Genomic DNA, 22,656 nt, shown 5'->3' on the forward strand with positions numbered 1-22,656 from the left:
GTAAGGACAGACTCATTTGCGTTTATTATGGGGCAATTACTTTCAAAGCATATACATGTGTGTGTATGTCTGTTTCCACTAAATGTCAGATCTCGACAAGCAGAATGAAGATTTTTGAAGATCAGAAAAAATGTTTCTTCCCTTTCCTTTCTTTAACCAAAAAGTTTGATCAGCACATAAGACATTATAAATATTCTGAAAAATAGAATGTGTCCATCAGAAGGAACATGAGAAAGTGCTCCTGATGATATATATTTGAAATTGCTCACAGTCTCTTAACTAGAAGAATCCATATGAATGCGTATTTCCAATTATTTTAGCTGATGTAAACCAACCATGCTCCCAAAGTTTCGCTTAGAACACTATGTTAAATTATAGCAAAATAAGCTCATATCAAGAAAGCAGCTATAAAATAATTTTAAGTCATATATTCCCAGATATTCCCAAGGTCCCTGTGAATACACATTGAATACAGTCCCGTGTCCCATAGAGACACATTATCCTTCAGAAAAATGATCCTGAAAAACTCAAATTTCCTTGGCCATCAAATTAAGTCTCCATACATAATTCTTACCTGACCTAGAAAATTTGACTTATGCAAAGATATTTTCGAAAACAAAATATGATAGATAGAAACATCTTTACTGTACTCTTAGTTGTCCAGAATAGTCCATTAACTAGGACATTGAATGAGTTAAATACTTTGTTAATATATAAAAATAAAGATAATCTGAAGAAAATCTAAGTAATCTGACTGGGAAACATCAAAGTAATGACTCTGACACTTACCTTATTGCATATGTAGATGCTGTAATCATGAGGAATAACACCACTACCATACAGAACCCTGTCAAGCCAGGAACTATAAAAATGTACATAAGTACATGTTAACTTAAATCATACTGAGAAAAAAAGCACAAGATATTATTATCTTAAAATCAAAAGTATTAAGCTGTTCTGTAGGACGCTTAATTCAAATCACCTATCTGCATTTGTCTTCCCCCTCAAACAAGCCTTTTTAAAATCAGCACAGTTTCAAAGTACTTAAGACAAAGCAGAATATTTTCTCCCTTTAACAGAAGAGTCCATTTTTGTATTCTCAAATATTGCACTAAATATGTACTTAATTCTACAGGTAAATATGTACTTAATTCTACAGGTACATACTACAACGTCAGTAATTAATGCAACGGGACAAGGTTAACATTCAGCACCTTTTCTGTTTTGCTTTTCTACACCATAGTACTAAATCGCCTTTAATCTCTCCTTCCTCCTTTTACGGAACTAGTTAGCTCCTTCAGTTTTAATTTCAAATAACTGCTTTTGGGCTTCACTACCTGGAATAATTTTAAAGACAAAATAAACAAAACATAAAGTTTTTTTTTTTAAACCACAAGATATAGAACAAAAATTGTAGATTTCAAGAAAAAATTACAGTGCTGTTGTTTTAAGAACACTTGCAAACATATTTCTTCTTAGTATAGAAAATATGCTGAAATCAGTGATGTGTTGTGTTTTTTAAAAAAATAAAGTACTAAATGTGCAAATATGTTGTCAAAATTAATAATGATGTGTCAGATTGCTACATATCCAGCATTTGCACATACAGCATGTCCAAAATGAATAACTGATACACCATATCTAAAACACCTAAAATCTCAATAATTTCCTTTCTTATTATTTTATTACTAAGATAATAAGAAGCTAAACATTCTGTCTGCAAGTTTTATTTGTTTACTCTTACAATCATACAATTAACAGTAAGTCCTAAATGTCCCAGCTGAGAAACTATCTTAAATCAGGCCACAGAGAAACGATATTGGACCAGTTTTGTCTGGAAAAGTGTAAATATTCCCCACTTCACTTCTTGCCAAGGAACCGCCTATGGAAGAGAAGGACTATCATGAACTGTGAGCCATTAGCAGAAGCAGACAAGCTGGATACCACATAAGAGCAATGCAAGTGTGCATTATTAGAATTCCAGAGAGTTTGAAATCATTGGAAAATAGCAACAGATAATAAAAATCTCAGTACAATAGCAACGAGTTTCATTTGTAAAGGGCCACATGAAAAATAAGGGGGTTAGCCTTCAGATTCTTAACATTCGTGTACTATCTCCGCCTCACCTTTTCCAATGCACAGATTTGAAAGCCTAACAAAACTTGCCCTTCCCTGATGGACCTAATCCAAATCTTCCCTTCCCTACACTTCCTTCCCCATCATCCCCTTTTCCCATCATCTTTAACATTTCCTCCAGGTGAGTGCTTACTTCCTACGGGTAAGAGAAGAGCAAGATAACTAATCTAGCTTACACTAAAGGACTAAGAGTACAGAAAATATACTATTTAAAAAGAATAGCATGCATACAAAATGGCTGTGCCACTGCACTTCCAAGTATTTACTGAGAAGAAATACAAACATATCCACACAAAGACTTGTTTAAGAGTGTTCATAGCTGCTTTATTTTTAATAGTCAAAGCCTGTAAACAACTCAGATGTCCATCAGCAGATGAATGGATAAACTGTGGTATTATCTGTACATGGGAAAATAATTAGCAATTAAGAAAAAGTGAACTGTTGATATTAAAACAACAACATAGATGAATCACTAAATTATTACGCTGAGTGAAAAAAGCCAGATTGCCCTGCCACCAAAAAAGTACAAGTCTATGCCCACTTTTATATAATATTATAGAAAATTCACACCATTCTTTAGTGACAGAAAGCAGAACAGTTACTAGGAGGGATTAAAGAGCACAAAATCCTTTTAGGATAATGGGAATATTTGTTATCCTGATTTTGATGATTGCTTTATGTGTGTATGTGTGTGTGCGTTAAAACCAATCAAACTGCATACTTACATGTGTGTAATTTAGTGAACTTCAACTTTAACTCAATAAAATAAACAAATAGGATTATATCAATCTGGAAAGCTTCTGCACATCAAAATTAACAAATTAACAAAGCAAAAAGACAACCTATAGAGTGGGAGAAAATATGAAAACTATGCATCTGACAAAGGATTAATATCCAAAATATGCAAAGAATTCAAAGAACTTAACAGTAAAAAAACAACAACAAAAAAAACCTGATTAAAAAATGGTCACGGGAGCTGAATAGGCATTTCTCAAAGGAAGAAATGCAAATGGCCAACAGACACATGAAAAAATGCTCAACATCACTCAGCATCAGGGAAATGTAAATCAAAACCACACTGAAACATCATCTCACAAAAGTTAGACTGGCTGTTACAAAAAAGACAGAGAATAACAAATGCTGGAGAAGATGCAGAGAAGGGAGAACCCTCCTACACTGTTGGTGGGACAGTAAATTGGTGAAGCCATTAAGGAAAATGTTATGGAGGTTCCTCAAACAATGACAGAACTGCTATATGATCCAGCAATTCCACTGCTGGATATGCACCCAAAGGAATGGAAATCATCATGTCAAAGTGATACCTCCCATGTTCATCACAGCTCTGTTTACACAGCCAAGAGTTGGAACCCATGTAAATGTCCATTGTTGGATGACTGGCTAAGTAAAATGTGGCATATTTACATAAAGGAATACTACTCTGCCATAAAAAAGAATGAACTACTGCCATTCACAGCAACATGGATGAACTTAGATAGAATCATAAGTGAAATAAGCCAACCACAGAAAGAGAAATACTGCATGTCCTTACTCATAAGTGGGAGCTAAAAAATCAACAAATAAAAGAAAGAAAGGAAGAAATATATAACGATCATAATAATACATTGAACTTTCAAAAAGAGAGAACAGAACTGAGGTTACCAGAGGTGGGAAAGGTAGGGGTGAGGGAGGAATTGGTAAAGGGCCATAAAAAATGATTACATTTATAATGTTGAATATACTAAGTATCCTGGTTTGAGTATCATATATTGCACATAGGTATTGATATTCAACTCTGTACCCCACAGATATGTCCAATCAGCTATGTTACAATTAAATAAATAAATAAATAAATCTGAAGGGGAAAAAAAGAGGAGGTCAGTCTCTCTGATTCTGAGCATTCCAATATTAGTTATGGAATGTCTACAAATCACTTAATCAGAAGGACACCTGAAAAAATAGGGTATGCATAGACTACAGCAATAATCACCAAAGTGATTTAAACATTAATGCGTCAAATTAAAGAGTTAAACAAATGACATTTATTTGTTCAGTGGACTGTTTGCAGGCATCTATAGTTTACTGTTAACTGCCAGAGATAAAATGAATCCTGCTCTAAGAGGTTAAGCAGGCAGTTGCCACACAGGGCATTAAGTGCTAAAGGAGGGCTAAGCACTGAATGCTTTCAGGGTACATCGGAGGGCACCCTAACCTAAACTACATAGACAGTTCAGCTAAGTATCAATATATTAACCTCTATTACTACACATTCCAAGAGTCAGAAAATCCTGTCTGGAAATTATTGGCTTAGTATAAGCTCTCCAGGCAAAGTTACTTGCCCAAGTGAAGTACACTGATTTTCCTGTAAACTCTGAGTTCTTTGAGTTATGAAGCAAAACCTATAATTATTTCTTTAGGAAAATATATGCTTGTATGTTTATTCTTATTGCTTTTTATTTATGCATATTAGATTCATTAATTAGTAGCCTTTAAAATGAATAATTGCACTATACTGCCATTTCTAGATTAACCTGAGAGATCATTTTCATCTATACACAGATGTAGTCAGAAATATACCATTGTCTATTCATTACCCAATTTTTGTAACATAATTGAAAACATAATTGTATTTGTTTATGAGGGTTCTCCTAATTGAAATTAGATACCATGTATTTTATTCTCAACATATAACGTACTGCCAAAATTGGAGATACATTGTAAGCATTTTTAAGTGAATGTTTGGATAATCCAATCTATTAAACTTATATTTTGTTATAAATTCTTAATTGGAATGTTTTTAACATTTCTTATGTACCAAGTCTATCTAGCATATTTTATGTCACTTTTACTGCCAAAGTCTTTATTTTCCACAAGACAATCTTAATTTCAGTACTAGGTTACACAGAAAAAAATTTAAACAGAGAGAGAAGACTTCATGTAACATTAAATAAACCAACATCCGAGAAATCTATCAAGTAATAAAAATATTCTTTTTCACTAGAACACCTAAAAACATGCATGCATTCCTTTATCAAGAACTTAAGTTTTCCAAGGTATAGTGCCTGAGAACATTCAAAGATGGCCATGAAATAGTTTTAGTCAGTATTAATAATACAAACCTGCATTACATCTATTTATAGAAAGCATCTCTCAACCCATTACCATCTTTAGACTCCACTTAGTTCTCTCACCTTTGTTCAGTTGGGTCAGAGAGATGCCCTAGGAGCTCCAGTTTCATAATTATCGAACCCTGTGTCTTGGCCCCAGTTCAGGGCTGACAACTTGGAAAGTGAATGGCTCCTACTGGCCAGCACAGTGTTTCTTTCATTAAATTATGTGCAACTGGGCCATCAAAACAGTGCATACTTGCTGATTTCGGGTGATTCAAATTGTTCATATTGACAGAAGACCTACAAAAAATATTTGCTTCAGGCCCTGAATACCCTAGGGTTAGCCCTGCCCCACAGTGGAGAAGCTCACCTTCAAATGGACAAAACAGTATATGTAAGGAAATAAAGTATTCTACAACATAGTATTTCTACTATTTAGTTTTAGAGATCCAGACCTAGAAGAGACCAGCTCAGCCTAGTAGAATTAGGAGGGACTTTGTACATGATGGGCATGTCGGCTGTGATTTCCAGTTGAGCAGGCATTGACCAGGTGAACAAAATAGAGTAGGCTATTTGAGGCACCAGGTAGGTAGCAGTGAGAAGGTATGCTCAGGAGTATAAGGAGATGTTCAGAAGGGGAAGAACAGATTCTCTAAGATGGAGCCAGGAAATTTGTGTTTTTAAGTATGTTTTCTACTTAGTCCAAACCACTCATGGGGATCTCTGGGAAAGGGCATAGGATGATGGGGTTTTGTGATAGGAGGAGTAATCACCTGCTTACACAGAAGTATTAATAATACAAAGTGTGTTAATGTAATATCTTAGTTGTACAGATGTCTTTTTATATCTTTATAAACCAAACTTTTAAAAAATTTTTAAAGGTTTTAAGCCTTCAATTACACTTTATGCTGCATAACATACCATTTTTTTTTAAAGTTCTTGTTTATTTCTCTGGAATTAATTCACATGAACTCCCCCCAAAATTGATTCATACGTAAGGTTTTGTTTTTCTGCTTTTTTTCTCTTCTATTTCTCATCCAATTTTTGAGGCTTAAGTAGAAACATGTTCTCAATGAGCAAAGTTGTATGCAAGACTAAATTGTGATCCTACAGAGAAAACTGAATATTTTACAAGTGGAAAATATCATAAATCTATAAACAGAAACAAAATATAATTTACAAATCTAAATATATAGTTGGACATGGAGGAAAAAGCACCTGAATTATTGTTATTTTCCATCATAAAATTGATTCAAAAGAAACACAATGCATTTGGCAGGACAATGTACCTCTGTCCCATGTGCAATTCTGATTCTTAACAGTGTATTACAGCCAAACATTTATGATAGATCCTCTCAACTATCCAACCATCCTTGTCCCCTGAAATATATAGAAATATATAAATATATAAAATAGCCAAAATGCAGCTTTCTTCTTTCATCTTTGTAAATGTAAGGTTAAGAAAGAGAAGAATTTTAGTAAAAATTTTCTAATATCAAGGAAAATTTTGAAGACGTTCAAATGTGCTTTAACAAATTAGTAGTCTAGACTGAGATTTCATGGACAAGAAGCTTAAGAAGGAAAAATCAATTACAAATAAAAAAAGGAGACAGATTTCAAAAACAAAGTTCGTTTTAATGAGTTTCTCCTCTTTCTTACAGGTTTTAAGATCACAAAAATTTATATTAATTTACTAAATTATAAGAACTGCACTGATACCCAAAGTGCTTGGTGTTTCTTCTCAACACCTTGAGGGCAAGGTCAGGTTACATATGTATTATCATTCACAGCACTTAAAACAGCGCAGGGCACAAAAGCAGGCCCTTAATAATCATTGGGGGTGTGAAGATTAATTCTAGGTGTCAACTTGATTAGATTAAGGAATGCCTAGAAACCTGGTAAAGCTATCTTTTTAGGTGTGTCCAAGAAGGTGTTTCCAGAAGAGATTGGCATGACAGCCTGAGTGGACTCGGTGGGAAAGACCCACCCTCAATGTGGATGGGAATCACCCAATCCACTGGGAGACCCAAGAGAACAAAAAACAGAGAAAGAAGGTAAACCACTATCTCTATCTGCTGGAGCTGGGATACACTCTTCTCCTGTCCATGGACATCAGAGCTCTAGTTTCTTCAGCTTCTGGGCTCCAGGACTTACACCAAGGACACGACTGGCTTCCCTGGTTCTGAGGTCTTCGGACTTGGACTGACACGTTACCAGCACCCAGTTTACAGACAGCTATCATGGGACGACTCCTTGCAATCGCATGAGATAATACCCCTAATAAATCCCCTCTCGTATATTTACAATATATCCTATTGATTCTGTCTCTCTGGAAAACCCTGACTAATACAGCGGGTTAAACTGTTTTCACTGGAAAGACCTAAGACAGAGAAATGTGTTGGAAAAATGATTATATTGTATGATGTTGAATATACTAATTATCCTGATTTGAACATCACATAATGCACACAGGTATTGTTATTCAACTCTGCACTCCAACAATCAACTATGTTTCAGTAAAAAAATAAAAGAGATGTGTTTGCTTACTTTTACTCTCAATTCATTCAAACCCCAAGTGCTTGCTCTGTCCCTCTGTTCTCATTGCAACTTTATGCCTGAACTCCTAATATTTGTTCTGATACGTAAATTTTCCATATTTTATATTTTAACATGTATCTTATTGCCGTGCAATTTGACAATGCTCATTTTCAAACATGTTTCTGAATTTAAAGAAAGAATAACCAATAACAACTTACCAGTTGTGAAGAGAAGTTTTCTAGGATCCTGAAAAAAGGGAAAAAAAAATGACTGAAAAATAAAACACTGATGAAATAAAATTCTATAAATAATCTGCAGAGTATAAGAACCATGTGTTGGGCATGTAAGATACTGTCCTCCCAGTGGAAGTGAGAGAGACTCGGTAAAGTTTCATAACATTTTCACAATATCAGAGGAGATTATAGCAAGTAAAAAATCCAGCTCAGAGAAGACTACCCATCTGAGAAAGGAAGAACACTGGATAGGTCAGGAGGCCTAGGTTTTATTAACAGCAACTTCCAAGCTAGTGGCAGTGACCTTAAGCCCACTCTTTGACTATTTTAAGATTCAATATCTTTAAATATAATGCAAAATATTAATATATGCTCTGCCTACTACAATTACCAAACCACACCTACAACGGGTCAAGACAGTGAGAATCAAAAGTAGTAAAATGTGCAGAGAGTTTGCCCACTGTAAACTCAGTGCAAAGAAGACTACTTGAGAACTTACTACGTTTCAAATACTGTGAATAAAAGTGAGGATGCTCAAATATGGACGATAGGTCTCTGGAACTTGGAAATATAAGACAGTAATGTTACTTAATAGTGTTGCTATTGTAATATTTTCTTTAAACTACAACTCTCATGACATAATGAACTAAAGTTAACTCCCTTCCTACCTTCTGGAAAACTTAGATCAATCCTCAATAGATTCATGGATTTACTTTTCATCCTCATGATGCTTAATACTGTACAATCTTTTGAATTATTTTCCTTATGCCTCTACTGAATCTGGAGTCAGGCCAGGCTTTATACTAAGCAGGAGGCCATTTATACAGTGTAATTTCAGGAGACTTGAATAAGGACAACTTTCTCAGGAAGGAGCCCTCACCCGGCTTAGGTCAATTGACTTATATTTCTGGTATTAAAAACATGGCTAAAGGGTTATCTAGAGAAACTCCTAAAAATATAAGATGGGCTGGGAGAAGTGGGAATATTAGAAATTTGAATAAATGACTATGGAAACCAGAAGATGAAATAATTAGGGATAGAAGACGGTATGTGAGAGTGAGAGATGTTTTCACAGATGACCAGAGGAGGCAAACAGATCATCCTCCAGGCAGAGTGAAAGCTTAAAGCAAGAACAATAAGGTGTGTGACCCAAACTATCTTTTTCACAGGCAATTCACAGAATATCTATTTATTATATACATGTACATATATATTCACATATACTATATATACTTATGTATATATAGTATACATAATATTTAAATATACATTTTCATATATAAAAGTATATATAATATACTGTACTTACTAAAAGGTGAAAGATTTATACGATCTGAAGAGAAACCAGAGCATATATACTGTACTTACTAGATGCTAAATACATATATATTAAAAGAACAGAGGAAGAAAGAACAAAGGAAGACACAAAAAAAGAAATAAAGAAAAGAAGTAAAAAGTGGGGAATACAACTTAAAACAATGAGTTGCCATTTTCATCCCTCAGATTGGTAAAACAAACCAAAAAATCCAGAGGTGAGGTGTAGACATAAACATTCTAATACACTGTTGGTAAAAGTAGGTAAACTGCAAAGGCCTTTTTGGAAGGCAGTTTAGCACTGTCCATCCAAACTAAAGCTGTGTGTATATCTTTTTAAACCAAAATTTTACATCTATGAATCTGTGTAGCACAAGAGAACAAAGAAATAAATTTACTAATGGGTGATTCATAACCACAACTTGAAATCAACCTAAGTGTCTGTGAATAAGAAAAAGACTAAAAATAAACTGTGGCAAATTCATATGAAGGGAATGAGATAGATCTATATGTTCTCATCCAGCAAGCCATAATACGTATATTTATGGAAATAAGTAAGCTGCAGAGGAATATGTATCATGATATATCATTCAGAATATCTTAGAAGAAATAATAAAATAATAAACTGTCTAGTTTTGGAAAAGAAGTTTTCACTTTAAATTTATATCGAGCTTCTATCATTCAAAGTAAAAGAAATTTAATAGCTAAAAACCCTAAATGACTAAAAATATTGAAATATTAAACAAAAATATACCACATTAAAATGACAAAACCGTTATCGTTATTAAAGTTATATGAATTCTAAAAGAAGAGAAGGAAATGAGGAAAAGAGAAGCAAGGGAAATTGCATAGCAGGAGCAGGAAAGAAGTAATTGCACCTGAGATGGGCAGAGGGCAGGACAGAGGGGTGGGGAGAGGGAGAAAAGTGGTGGCTGGGTCCAAAATCACGACATGTGAAGAGCTGTCAACAGCATGCAAAGGAGCTGAATTTTTCAGTGGTTTTCAAAGTTGGGTTTGCATTCTACAAACATGGTGAGCTCTTTAAAAATATCAGTGCTTAGGCCCCAACCCAGACCAATTAAATCATCTTAGTCTTTTTGAAAATACCAGTAGAGACAAGGGATTTATGGAAGGTAGCTTGCTATTTTGGTTTTGTAATTTGTTTCTATGTTTGTCATTACTTTTTCATTTGTTATGTTTTGGGGAGAAAGGTCAAGCACATGATCACAGCAACTCTGTGACACATGGAGAAGAAAATAGAGTGGGGGAAGATAGGGAACAATCTTATAGAGTCACTACCAGACTTAGTCGGCAGAATAGGGAAGGTTCTGATTAAAGGGGACGCAGAACAGTTTGGTTTTGATGCAGTCTCAGTCTTGAGAAGCAAATGTGGCCTGAGCACAGTATGACAGCACTGAGCAGCAGAGACCTAACCAGGGTTGTGTGTGTGACGTACATCAGGCTCAGGCCCAGTACCTTGAACATATAATTTCATTTTATGAACAGCTTCACCTGGAGAAAAGCACCCCTGAGTCTGCCTGCTATAGAATTCAGTTCAAGGTCACCTATTTTGAGAATTAAAAATAATAATCATAAATGAATCATGAAAACACACAATATACATTTTTTAAGTTAAATACATTGATTATCCAAGGTCCACAAATAATCGACCTACCTTTCTGTCCCTTTCCCCCAAGCCCAGTATGAGTTATTAAAATATTTTTACACTGTAATGGCACTGTCAACACTCTCAGCTGAACGATAGGAATTAGACAAAAGCTGTTGGGAGTCAGAAGGTAGGTCTGAGTGGCAACCATCTGACACTGCAGAATATAAAAAGCGGACACTCTGCAAACTCCCATTTTCAGCAGGAGAGACTATGAAATAGTGATTACCTATATTTTCTACTGAAAAGGAATAAAACTCAACTTGACAACTGCATTTTAAAGCACTCATCAGCAGCAGTAAGGTACACATTTTCTGTAAAAATCACAGACCCTCATTAGTCATCTCATGACAAGTGAAAGGAAAAATGGGAAGACAGGGACCACCCACCTCATCTCGGTGTCTTGCTGCATTCAGTTCAATGAAATCCTCACTGTAGTTCACTGAGAAATTGAGGGCATTCACCAGATGGGCAGCCACATGCACACCTACAGAATCACACAGGTGCAAGTCAGTGAGGTTTTCATAGATGATCTATGGCAAGGAGTCAGTTCCTCTCCCTAAGTAAACACAGGGTAGATCTTTGACAGCTATATGAACAATGAAATAGTAAATTGAAAAGTGAAGTTTTAAAGATACAAAAAATACCTTGACTATAGACAGTTTACTGAATTTTTAAAGTCTAGAATGAAATAACACTATTAAATCAGGGTTAGAAAAAAAATACACACACTTCCCCTCAAGTGTGTGTCTAATATTATGGATATAATATAGTTCCTTAATATTTTAGATGTTCCACATCTTTCACCACTCCCACAGTTCCAAACTTGCCATATATCTTAAATACTTCACTGCCACACAATCTAAAATAGAGGCCCACTGAAAGGTTTCTCACCAGTTGCAATTTTTCACAATCCACAAATCTAAATCATAAATGTCCTTAACCTAACATCAAAAGTGTAGGGAATCACTAAATGGGACAAAAACTCAGGAAAATAATAACCACCACTTAATAAGTAACCTATCTACAAGGGCACAGTAAATAAAATGCTCAATTGACTCAGAAAAAAGTGCTAGGAAATTACTAGAGAGTTGAAGCCAAACTCATTTTGACATAGCTAGGAAAAAAGAAACATCCTGAAGAGTTTGGGCAAGGAAGGAGAAAATGATCTGTGCACTAACCCACCATATCCTCCCCCATTTCAACTTGTTATTGTAGGTGAAATAAGGTGGCAATTAACAGCACATTATAATGTATTGGAAAAAATAACAGATAACTCACTGGAACTCCTATGATTTTGGCCATATTGCTTACTTATCAGAGCCCTCAGTTTACTTCTCTGTAAAATGATGGCAGAATTGAGAGACTTATTGAAATAAGTGATACGAAATTGATTAGTAAACTATTACAGTTTACAACAATATATAAGGTACAGTAGTTCAAAAGAAGTCACGGCCACGGCCTAGAGTTTGACAAACTCTATAATCCCCCACAACCCAGAATAAGATGGAGAAGCCAAAAGTACTGAATTAATCATAAAAACCAACGACGGTGAGAGAGGATAAGAATGTTAAATAACCTAAAATTCATTTAAAGGATTTGTAAGCACCTTCAGGTAATCAAATTAGAGGAGTGGAAAGGGCCATATAAAAAGTGGACAGGTTCAAGACAGTATAAAGTTATAATAATCAAGCATTGTGGTATTGGCAAAAGAAAAGACAAACGGATTAATGGAACAAAATAGACCCACATATAGTCAACTAACCTTGAAAAAGGAGCAAAAGCTATACAACAAAGAGATAAATAGCTTTTTTCACAAATGGTACTGGAACAAATAAACATAAATGTACAAAAAAAATGAATCTACACATAGACCTTACACCCTTCAAAAAAATTAACTCAAGATAGATCAGAGACCTAAATATAAAATGCCGAAGTATAAAACTCTTAGAAGAAGACCCAGTGAAAAATCTAGGTGAGCTTGCGTTTGGTGATGACTTACTAGATACAATACCAAAAGAATGATTTATGAAGGGAAGAGTTGGTAAGCTAGATTTCATTAAAATTAAAAACTTACATTCTGCGGAAGACACTATCAAGAGAATGAAGAAAACCAGAGACTGAGAAAAAACATTTCCAAAAGACATATCTGATAAAAGATTATTATCCGAAATATACTAAGAACTCCTAAAACTCAATAACCAGAAAACAAGCAAACTGATTAAACAACAGGCAAAGACTTTGACAGATACCTCCTCAAGGAAAATATATATATGGCCAGTGAGCATATGAAAAGATGCTCTACATTATATACCATCAGGAAAATTCAAATAAAAATGATAGTGAGATACCTCTACAACCCACTAGAATGACCAAAATCCAAAACATGGAAAACACCAAAGGTTGCTGAGGATGTGGAACAACAGGAACTCTCATTCATTGCTGGTAGGAATTCAAAATGGTACAGCCCCTTTGGAAGACAGTCTGGCAGCTTCTTGCAAAACTAAATGAAATCCAACAATTTCACTCCTTCATATTTACCCAAAGGAGTTGACAACTTATGCCCACACAAAAACATACACATGAATGTTTACAGCAGCTTTATTCGTAATTGCAAAAACTTGGAAACAATCAAGATGTCCTTCTGTAAGTAAATGTATAATAAACTGTGGTACATCCCCAAAATGGAATATTATTCAGCACTGCAAAGAAATGAGCTATCAAGTCATGGAAAGCCAACAAGGAAACTTAAATTCATGTTACTAAGTGAAAGAAGCCAATCTGAAAAGACTGACTATTGTGTGATTCCAACTATACAACATTCTGGGAAAGGCAGAACTATGAAGACAGTAAAAAATTAATGGTTGTCAGGGATCAGTGGGTAGAAAGGGATGAATAGGCAGAGTACAGAGGACTTTTAGGGCAATGAAACTATCCTATATATTCTACATAGTATTATAATGGTGGATATAAGTCATTACACACTTGTCTAAATCCATAGCGTGTATAATATCAAAAGTGAACCCTAAAGTAAAGTATGAACTTTAGGTGATAATGATGTTTCAATCAAGTTAGGCTCATCAATTGTAAAAAAATTTACCATTCTGGTGGGGAATGTTGAGAGTGGGGGAGGCTATGCTGTGTGAGGGCAGGGAGTAGATGGGAAGTCTTTTTACCTTCCTCTAAATTTTGTTGTGAATATAATCTGCTCTTAAAAAGTTCCTTAAAAATTTTTTTTAAAAGAAGAAAAATGTGAACAGGTATCTGGAAGCAGATTAAGTAACAAGCAAGAACCAGGTTCCAAAGAAGTAAAACAAGGGTGTCTAGATGTGACTCAACTATGGCACAGACATAAAACATTATTTAAGCAAAACTATCTATCTCCTATAGCTTTATCAATACAAAAATCTATAGTAAAAATATATATATTCCATTTTAAGTTAAAGGCTTATATGCTAACTATATACGTTATGGCTCGATAAAAACAAAGATATCGTTAGAAGAATTATTATTTTCTTTGAGTTCCCATGGGGAAATAAAAGTCATAGGTATCAGCTACATGAAATACATCACTAAGGGATATATTCACCTTTTTTAAAAGACCTTTCAGGTCAAAAGAATTCAGAGTTTCTAACTTTAGGTAGCAGGGAGAAAGCTACACCAAGCACTTTGCATGCATTTTCTCATTTAATTTTCAATAAAACAATGAGGTAGGTAGAATCATTCCTATTTTACAGATAAGAAAACTAAGGTAAAGAAACGTGACTTAGACATAGTCAAACCACTAGTGTGTGTAGGAATAAAAATTCTCTGGAAAACAAACTCATTCATGGCAATAATCTACACCATCTCTGTCTTTTGTTTGTTCTCTAATTGAACCAGGATATTTGGACATGATCACAGTTTAGAACAAACCAAGTAAGTTTTCTGATCCTCCTCCATTTCTGACCTTTCGTCCTCACTAGCCCTAATCTATCCTTCACCCTCACCACACCCTTTGTCCTCATCTCCTCTGCTCTCACTCTTCCCAGCCTTGAGCTGCACTGGAGTCCTAATTCCGTCCCTGAACCTCTCCCCATCTCTCACCTCCAGAGGTGGGAACTACCAATAGGAAGATGTTCAGGGACAAAACAGTGAAAATGCCTGTTTCAACAATGCTTGGCAATTTTTTAAAAGCTGAAAGGTTAATGATTTCTTGGTAATAACTGTATCAAAACATTCCTGAGTCAAAATGGCCATACATAAATGCCCAGTCAAAATGACCTGGGTATCATAACAGTTATGTCATATCAAATAATGGCCAGGTGAAAATGTCAGGTGCTATGCCACTGGGATAATTAACCCCTAGGACTGTAAGTTATAACTAATTCTATTCTAACAACTGCATATGCAGTTTCTCATTTTACCCTTAAAATTATGAGGTAGGCGCTACTGCCAACCCATTTTACAGTTTAAAAAAAACAATAAACTGAGGATCAGAGAGATAATATCACACAGTAAGTCAGAAGGGTAGCTGGGGATAGATTCTATGCAATCTGTCTCCAGAGTCCATGTACCTAATCACTAGGCTTAATACCTTTTGTTCCAAAAATTTGAAAAGTATTTTGGACAAAAATTTACTTTAAAATGACCCTTAAAAGCAAAAAGATTCTCATTTTACCTTTTTAACTTGGAAAAGAGCAGGGCAAAATTCCACAAATAATGATATTTGTTTTTCTACCAAAGTATTAATATCAAAAAAGGAATTTATCAAATATAATTTTGGGCATAATCATATTCTGTGAATAAACATTTCACATTCTAATTTTCATACATTTAAACTCTTATATTATTACTTTTAGAGCTTGGAAACTTTTACTCTGCTTCTTCCAATCTTTCTAAATGAAATTATTTATTTATTTGCTTTTAGGAAACTGTCATTATCAATTTGGGGGACCAATTTTTGGATATTATAATGCAAGAAATCATAAGAAACACCCATTTTCTGTAGTATCCCCTAGAAAAACCTCTTTAAACACACAGAAGAGAAAACTAAGCCACAGAATAGGAAAATCTCCTGTTGGTGACAGCAGATATTGTACAGAACAATAAAATTACACATTTTACAATTTATTAAATGTGTAATTCTAACAAAATATTTAACATTTTTTGGCTTTCTCACCTGAGAAAATACAGATAGTAATACCACAGGTTATATGGAACGTTTTGCTTTTATCCAGCAATCTTCTGGTTCTCCTGCTTGGAACCTAAATAAAAATCATTTTAAATGATAAAAAGAATGCAACAAACAAGATATATGTGCAAAATTTACAAAGTAAAAGTTTTGGAAAATATGGCAGAAGTCTATTAATCAAAAATTGGTGAGATTATGATACATCTGGTCAAGCCATTAAAGAGAATGTGAGGCTATATTATTGATATGGAAAGATGTGCAAGGTCTGCTGTTAGGTAAAAAAGTCGCAAAACATAAACTACACTATAATCCTATATTGTCAACATACTAATGGCATTAGTATGTTAGTGTACCTACTCGATCTGTCATCAGTAGTCGTTCTGGCAGAGTAAGACTAGGAGAAACTCTCTAATTATTTTGCATATTTCTGGTATGTTTGAATTTTAAAATACATGTGATTTGTTTTGTAATTGAAAAATAAGATTATATTTAAATGAAGCAATCTCATCTCTGGTTTCTGCTTGCTCTTATAGCAAAAGAAAATGTTAAGTATCTTTGAATATCTATGTATCACACTGATGACAATTCTTTAAGACTTATTAAATACTGAGAGATTTAGGGGAAATTTTTCATTTCCTGCTATTATCTTCTTTCTTTACACCAAACCAATGGCCAGCCACAAGGACCAAAACCTAGTATTTCATAATAGTAGGCAACCTAGGGAAAAAGTTATTTCCACAAATTATTGCATTAAAAGGACGAGTTTCCAAATATAATTACATGAAAAGACTGAGAAGTTTTACTTGAGAAAATCTACACATATGATCTTCACAGAACATTAAAGCAACTCTGAGTTAACAACTTCTATTAAAATACTAATACTTATTCAGCAGTGCCTTACTATCTCAGTGAAGAATAAACATGCACAGACACACTTTCTCAAACATATGCACAAGAATAATTGAAAACAAAAAGAATTTCAGTTGGGTTTTAAGAGTATTACTGTTTTTCAGTTTTCTTAAACCCTTCATTTTACCACACTAAATATCACACAGACATCACTATTTAATGAGGACATCTTTTTCAAGCATATAACATGGCTGAAAATGGGTGTGTGTGTTAAGCAGAGATGATAAGTTATCAAACACAAGCAATCATTCCTTATATTGCTCAAAAGTCACAGGGCTCTAGATTACTCACCTGAATTTAGCTAAGTTAAAATATAGTGTATAGTGGAAAGAGCTCAGAACTTGGATTATCTTAGCTCTGCCGTTTACTAGTCTCATGATCTTAGTCAAGCTACTTAAACTCTATGCCTCAGGTTCCCCGTGTGTAAAGCAGAACTAATACCTGTTTGCAGAATCATTATAAGGATTCACAATTATGTCTGTGAAGTCCTGAGCATAGTGTCTGAAATCACTGTAAATAATATTTCTATTATATTCTGCGCTTATCTAGTGTTGTAGAATAGTCCACTGATCATCTTGACAGGTGATGTGCCCTTTCCTTCATCTTTACAGAAATTACTCCAGCCAAAAGTCAGATCATGAAAACTAAGCAGAACTAACATGTGAATGTTACACTTGATTTCTATGCTGGAATCTGTGACTAGGATTTTTTTTTTCTTACCTTTTGGGATCCTCGAAGGTAAGCCAGGAGTGTTCGGCACATGGGTAAGAGGATAAGGCTGCAGTTGAGGTTAAGAACAGATGCAGAGGCTCTGCTTAGACACAATCCTAGCTGAACAAATAAGGCAAAAATCAAAACACAATCAAGGACAAGTAAATGACAAATAGCCCTAACCTGGACTTACATACTGCACTTCTTACCCTGTCTCTCCTTTAAGGATCATGGCAAATTCCAACTCCTTCAAGAGTCTTGAATAACCATCCCTATTCCTCTCATTAAAAAAAAAAAAAAAGCAAAAACAAAATTTAAAAAACCACCTAAGAACAACTGGTGGTTTCTCTGTGCTTTGCAATGCCATAAAATTTAGTACTCCTCTCATTTCTGCAAGTGTTAGAATCACCTGAGTACATTCTTCCAGCTCAGTGTTAATTTCATGTTCCACCCCCATCCTACAGTTCTCGGTGTTAAGAGCCCTAGACAGTCTCAGCATATTCTGCACCACTACTGTGTTCTTCTGTTGGATACTTTGTTCACTGATAAAGTCACAGAGTTTTAAGCATAGCTTTTTCATTTGTGTTCTCTCTCTCTGGAACTCCCTCAGTTCCCACACAACCCACCGTGTGACATCCCACTGCCTGCTCTGAGCTCTTCACCTCACTAACTCTATCATTCTTCAGTTTCATCTTAAGCGCTCCTCCTTAGAGTTCTTCTCTGACTCAAAACTAGGAGAGATCCCACTGTTAAAAATAAACGCTCTCATTGCTTTTTGTACTTCCCTCATTATAATGCCTTCTAACACTTATTCCAATCTTCTCAAATTTTATTTTATGTTTAATTAACAAATAATAATTATATACATTTATGGGGTACAATGTAATGTTTTTTTTTTTTTTTTTTTTTTTTTTTTTTTTTTTTAATTTTATTTTGTCGATATACATTGTAGCTGATTAATGCTCCCCATCACCAAAACCTCCCTCCCCTCTCCCTCCCCCCCTCCCCCCCAACCATGTCCCTTCTGTTTGTTTGTTGTATCAACTTCAAATAATTGTGGTTGTTATATCTTCTTACCCCCCCCCCGTTTGTGTGTGTATGTGTGTATGTGTGTGTGTGAATTTATATATTAATTTTTAGCTCCCACCAATAAGTGAGAACATGTGGTATTTCTCTTTCTGTGCCTGACTTGTTTCACTTAATATAATTCTCTCGAGGTCCATCCATGTTGTTGCAAATGGCAGTATTTCATTCGTTTTTATAGCTGAGTAGTATTCCATTGTGTAGATGTACCACATTTTCCGTATCCACTCATCTGATGATGGGCATTTGGGCTGGTTCCAACTCTTGGCTATTGTAAAGAGTGCTGCGATGAACATTGGGGAACAGGTATACCTTCGACTTGATGATTTCCATTCCTCTGGGTATATTCCCAACAGTGGGATGGCTGGGTCGTATGGTAGATCCATCCGCAATTGTTTAAGGAACCTCCATATCATTTTCCATAGAGGCTGCACCATTTTGCAGTCCCACCAACAATGTATGAGAGTTCCTTTTTCTCCGCAGCCTCGCCAGCATTTATCGTTCATAGTCTTTTGGATTTTAGCCATCCTAACTGGGGTTAGATGGTATCTCAATGTGGCCTTGATTTGCATCTCCCGGATGCTGAGTGATGTTGAGCATTTTTTCATATGTCTGTTGGCCATTTGGATATCTTCCTTAGAGAAATGCCTACTTAGCTCTTTTGCCCATTTTTTAATTGGGTTGCTTGTTTTCTTCTTGTAAAGTTGTTTGAGTTCCTTATATATTCTGGATATTAATCCTTTGTCAGATGTATATTTTGCAAATATTTTCTCCCACTCTGTTGGTTGTCTTTTAACTCTTTTAATTGTTTCTTTTGCTGTGCAGAAGCTTTTTAGTTTGATATAATCCCATTTGTTTATTTTTCCTTTGGTTGCCTGTGCTTTTGGGGTCGTATTCATGAAGTCTGTGCCCAGTCCTATTTCCTGAAGTGTTTCCCCTATGTTTTCTTTAAGAAGTTTTATTGTCTCAGGGTGTATATTTAAATCCTTAATCCATTTTGAGTTGATTTTAGTATATGGTGAGAGGTATGGATCTAGTTTCATTCTCCTGCATAACGATATCCAGTTATCCCAGCACCACTTGCTGAAGAGGCAGTCCCTTCCCCAGTGAATAGGCTTGGTGCCTTTGTCAAAGATCAGATGGCAGTAAGTGTGAGGGTTGATTTCTGGATTCTCTATTCTATTCCATTGGTCAGTGTGTCTGTTTTTATGCCAGTACCATACTGTTTTGGTTATTATAGCTTTGTAGTATAGCTTAAAGTCAGGTAGTGTTATGCCTCCAGCTTTATTTTTTTTGCTGAGCATTGCTTTGGCTATTCGTGGTCTTTTATTGTTCCATATAAATGTCTGAATAGTTTTTTCCATTTCTGAGAAAAATGTCTTTGGAATTTTGATGGGGATTGCATTGAATTTGTATATCACTTTGGGTAGTATGGACATTTTCACTATGTTGATTCTTCCAATCCAAGAGCATGGGATATCTTTCCATCTTCTTGTATCCTCTCTAATTTCTCTCAGCAGTGGTTTGTAGTTCTCATTATAGAGATTTTTCACCTCCTTGGTTAACTCAATTCCTAAGTATTTTATTTTTTTGGTGGCTATTGTAAATGGGCAGGCTTTCTTGATTTCTCCTTCTGCATGTTCACTATTGGAGAAAAGAAATGCTACTGATTTTTGTGTGTTGATTTTGTATCCTGCTACTGTGCTGAAATCATTTATCAATTCCAACAGTTTTTTTGTAGAGGTTTTAGGCTGTTCGATATATAGGATCATGTCATCTGCAAACAGGGACAGTTTGACTTCATCTTTTCCAATCTGGATGCCCTTTATTTCCTTCTCTTCTCTGATTGCTCTGGCTAGTACTTCCAACACTATGTTGAATAGGAGTGGTGAGAGTGGGCATCCTTGTCTAGTGCCTGTTCTTAAAGGAAAAGCTTTCAGCTTTTCCCCATTCAGGATGATATTGGCAGTGGGTTTGGCATATATGGCTTTAATTATGTTGAGATACTTTCCCTCTATACCTAACTTATAGAGGGTCTTTGTCATGAATGAGTGCTGAACTTTATCAAATGCTTTTTCAGCATCTATAGAGATGATCATATGGTCCTTGTGTTTGAGTTTATTAATATGGTGTATCACATTTATTGATTTGCGTATGTTGAACCAACCTTGCATCCCTGGGATGAATCCCACTTGATCGTGATGAATAATTTTTCGTATGTGTTGCTGTATTCTGTTTGCTAGTATTTTAGTGAGGATTTTTGCATCTATATTCATCAAGGATATCGGCCTGTAGTTTTCTTTTTTGGTTATATCTTTACCTGGTTTTGGTATCAGGATGATGTTTGCTTCATAGAATGAGTTTGGGAGATTTGCGTCCGTTTCAATCTTTTGGAATAGTTTGTAAAGAATCGGTGTCAATTCCTCTTTGAATGTTTGGTAAAATTCTGCTGTGAAACCATCTGGTCCTGGGCTTTTCTTTGTTGGGAGCCTTCTGATAACAGCTTCAATCTCCTTTATTGTTATTGGTCTGTTCAAATTTTCTACGTCTTCACGGTTCAGTTTTGGGAGCTTGTGTGTGTCCAGAAATTTATCCATTTCCTCCAGATTTTCAAATTTGTTGGCGTATAGTTGTTTATAGTAGTCTCGAATGATTCCTTGTATTTCAGATGAATCAGTTGTAATATCGCCTTTTTCATTTCTAATTTTTGTTATTTGAGTCTTCTCTCTTCTTTTTTTTGTTAGCCATGCTAATGGTTTGTCAATTTTATTTATCTTTTCAAAAAACCAACTTTTTGATTCGTTGATCTTTTGAATTGTTTTTTGGTTTTCAATTTCATTCAGTTCTGCTCTGATCTTAATGATTTCTTTCCGTCTGCTAACTTTAGGATTGGATTGTTCTTGTTTTTCTAGTTCTTTAAGGTGAAGTGTTAGGTTGTTCACTTGCCATCTTTCCATTCTTCTGAAGTGAGCATTTAATGCAATAAATTTTCCCCTCAATACTGCTTTTGCAGTATCCCACAGGTTTTGGTATGATGTATCATTGTTTTCATTAGTTTCAATAAACTTTTTGATTTCCTGCTTGATTTCTTCTTGGACCCATATGTCATTAAGTAGAATGCTGTTTAATTTCCATGTGTTTGTATAGTTTCCAGAGTTTTGTTTGTTATTAATTTCTAGTTTTAATCCATTGTGGTCTGAGAAGATACATGGGATAATTCCAATTTTTTTGAATTTATTGAGACTTGATTTGTGACCTAATATGTGATCTATCTTGGAGAATGATCCATGTGCTGATGAGAAGAATGAATATTCTGAGGTTGTTGGGTGGAATGTTCTGTAGATATCTGCCAATGTAATGTTTTGATTTATGGATACATTGTAGAAAGGTTCAATCAAGCTAATTAGCATATCCATCACCTCACCAACTTACCCTTTTTTGTGGTAAGAACATTAAAAATCTATTCTTTTAGCAAGTTAGAAATATACAACACATTATTATTAAGTGTGGTCACCATGCATGCAATAGATCACTAAAACTCATTCCTCCAATCTAACTGAAACTTCGTACCCTTTGATCAACATCTCTCCTGTCCTTATTCACACACACACCCCAGCCTCTGGTAGCCACCATTCTACTCTTTAATTCTATGAGTTCAACTTCATATTCAAAGAATATGTGAGAACATGCAGTATTTGTCTTTCTGCGCCTCCCTTATTTCACTCAGCATATTATTCTCTGTGTTTATCCATGTTGTCACAAATGACCAATCTTAAATAATAAGGT

At 35.0% G+C, this 22,656-nt stretch overlaps 1 protein-coding gene across 1 annotated transcript in view; it reads right to left on the reverse strand.

Moving 5' to 3' along the window:
• Window positions 1–22,656, reverse strand: part of LOC134376184 (NADPH oxidase 4-like) — a 147,089-nt gene that overhangs the window by 83,448 nt on the left and 40,985 nt on the right. Inside the window, exons 3-7 of the mRNA XM_063094825.1 lie at window positions 17,797–17,907; window positions 16,156–16,240; window positions 11,384–11,481; window positions 8,000–8,027; window positions 790–862 (exon numbers count right to left, since the gene is read on the reverse strand). Coding sequence (XP_062950895.1) covers window positions 790–862; window positions 8,000–8,027; window positions 11,384–11,481; window positions 16,156–16,240; window positions 17,797–17,907 — 395 coding nt within the window. The remainder of the gene's footprint in view (window positions 1–789; window positions 863–7,999; window positions 8,028–11,383; window positions 11,482–16,155; window positions 16,241–17,796; window positions 17,908–22,656) is intronic.

This window comes from Cynocephalus volans, chromosome 4, assembly GCF_027409185.1.
Source record: "Cynocephalus volans isolate mCynVol1 chromosome 4, mCynVol1.pri, whole genome shotgun sequence".
NCBI classification, from domain to species: Eukaryota; Metazoa; Chordata; class Mammalia; order Dermoptera; family Cynocephalidae; genus Cynocephalus; species Cynocephalus volans.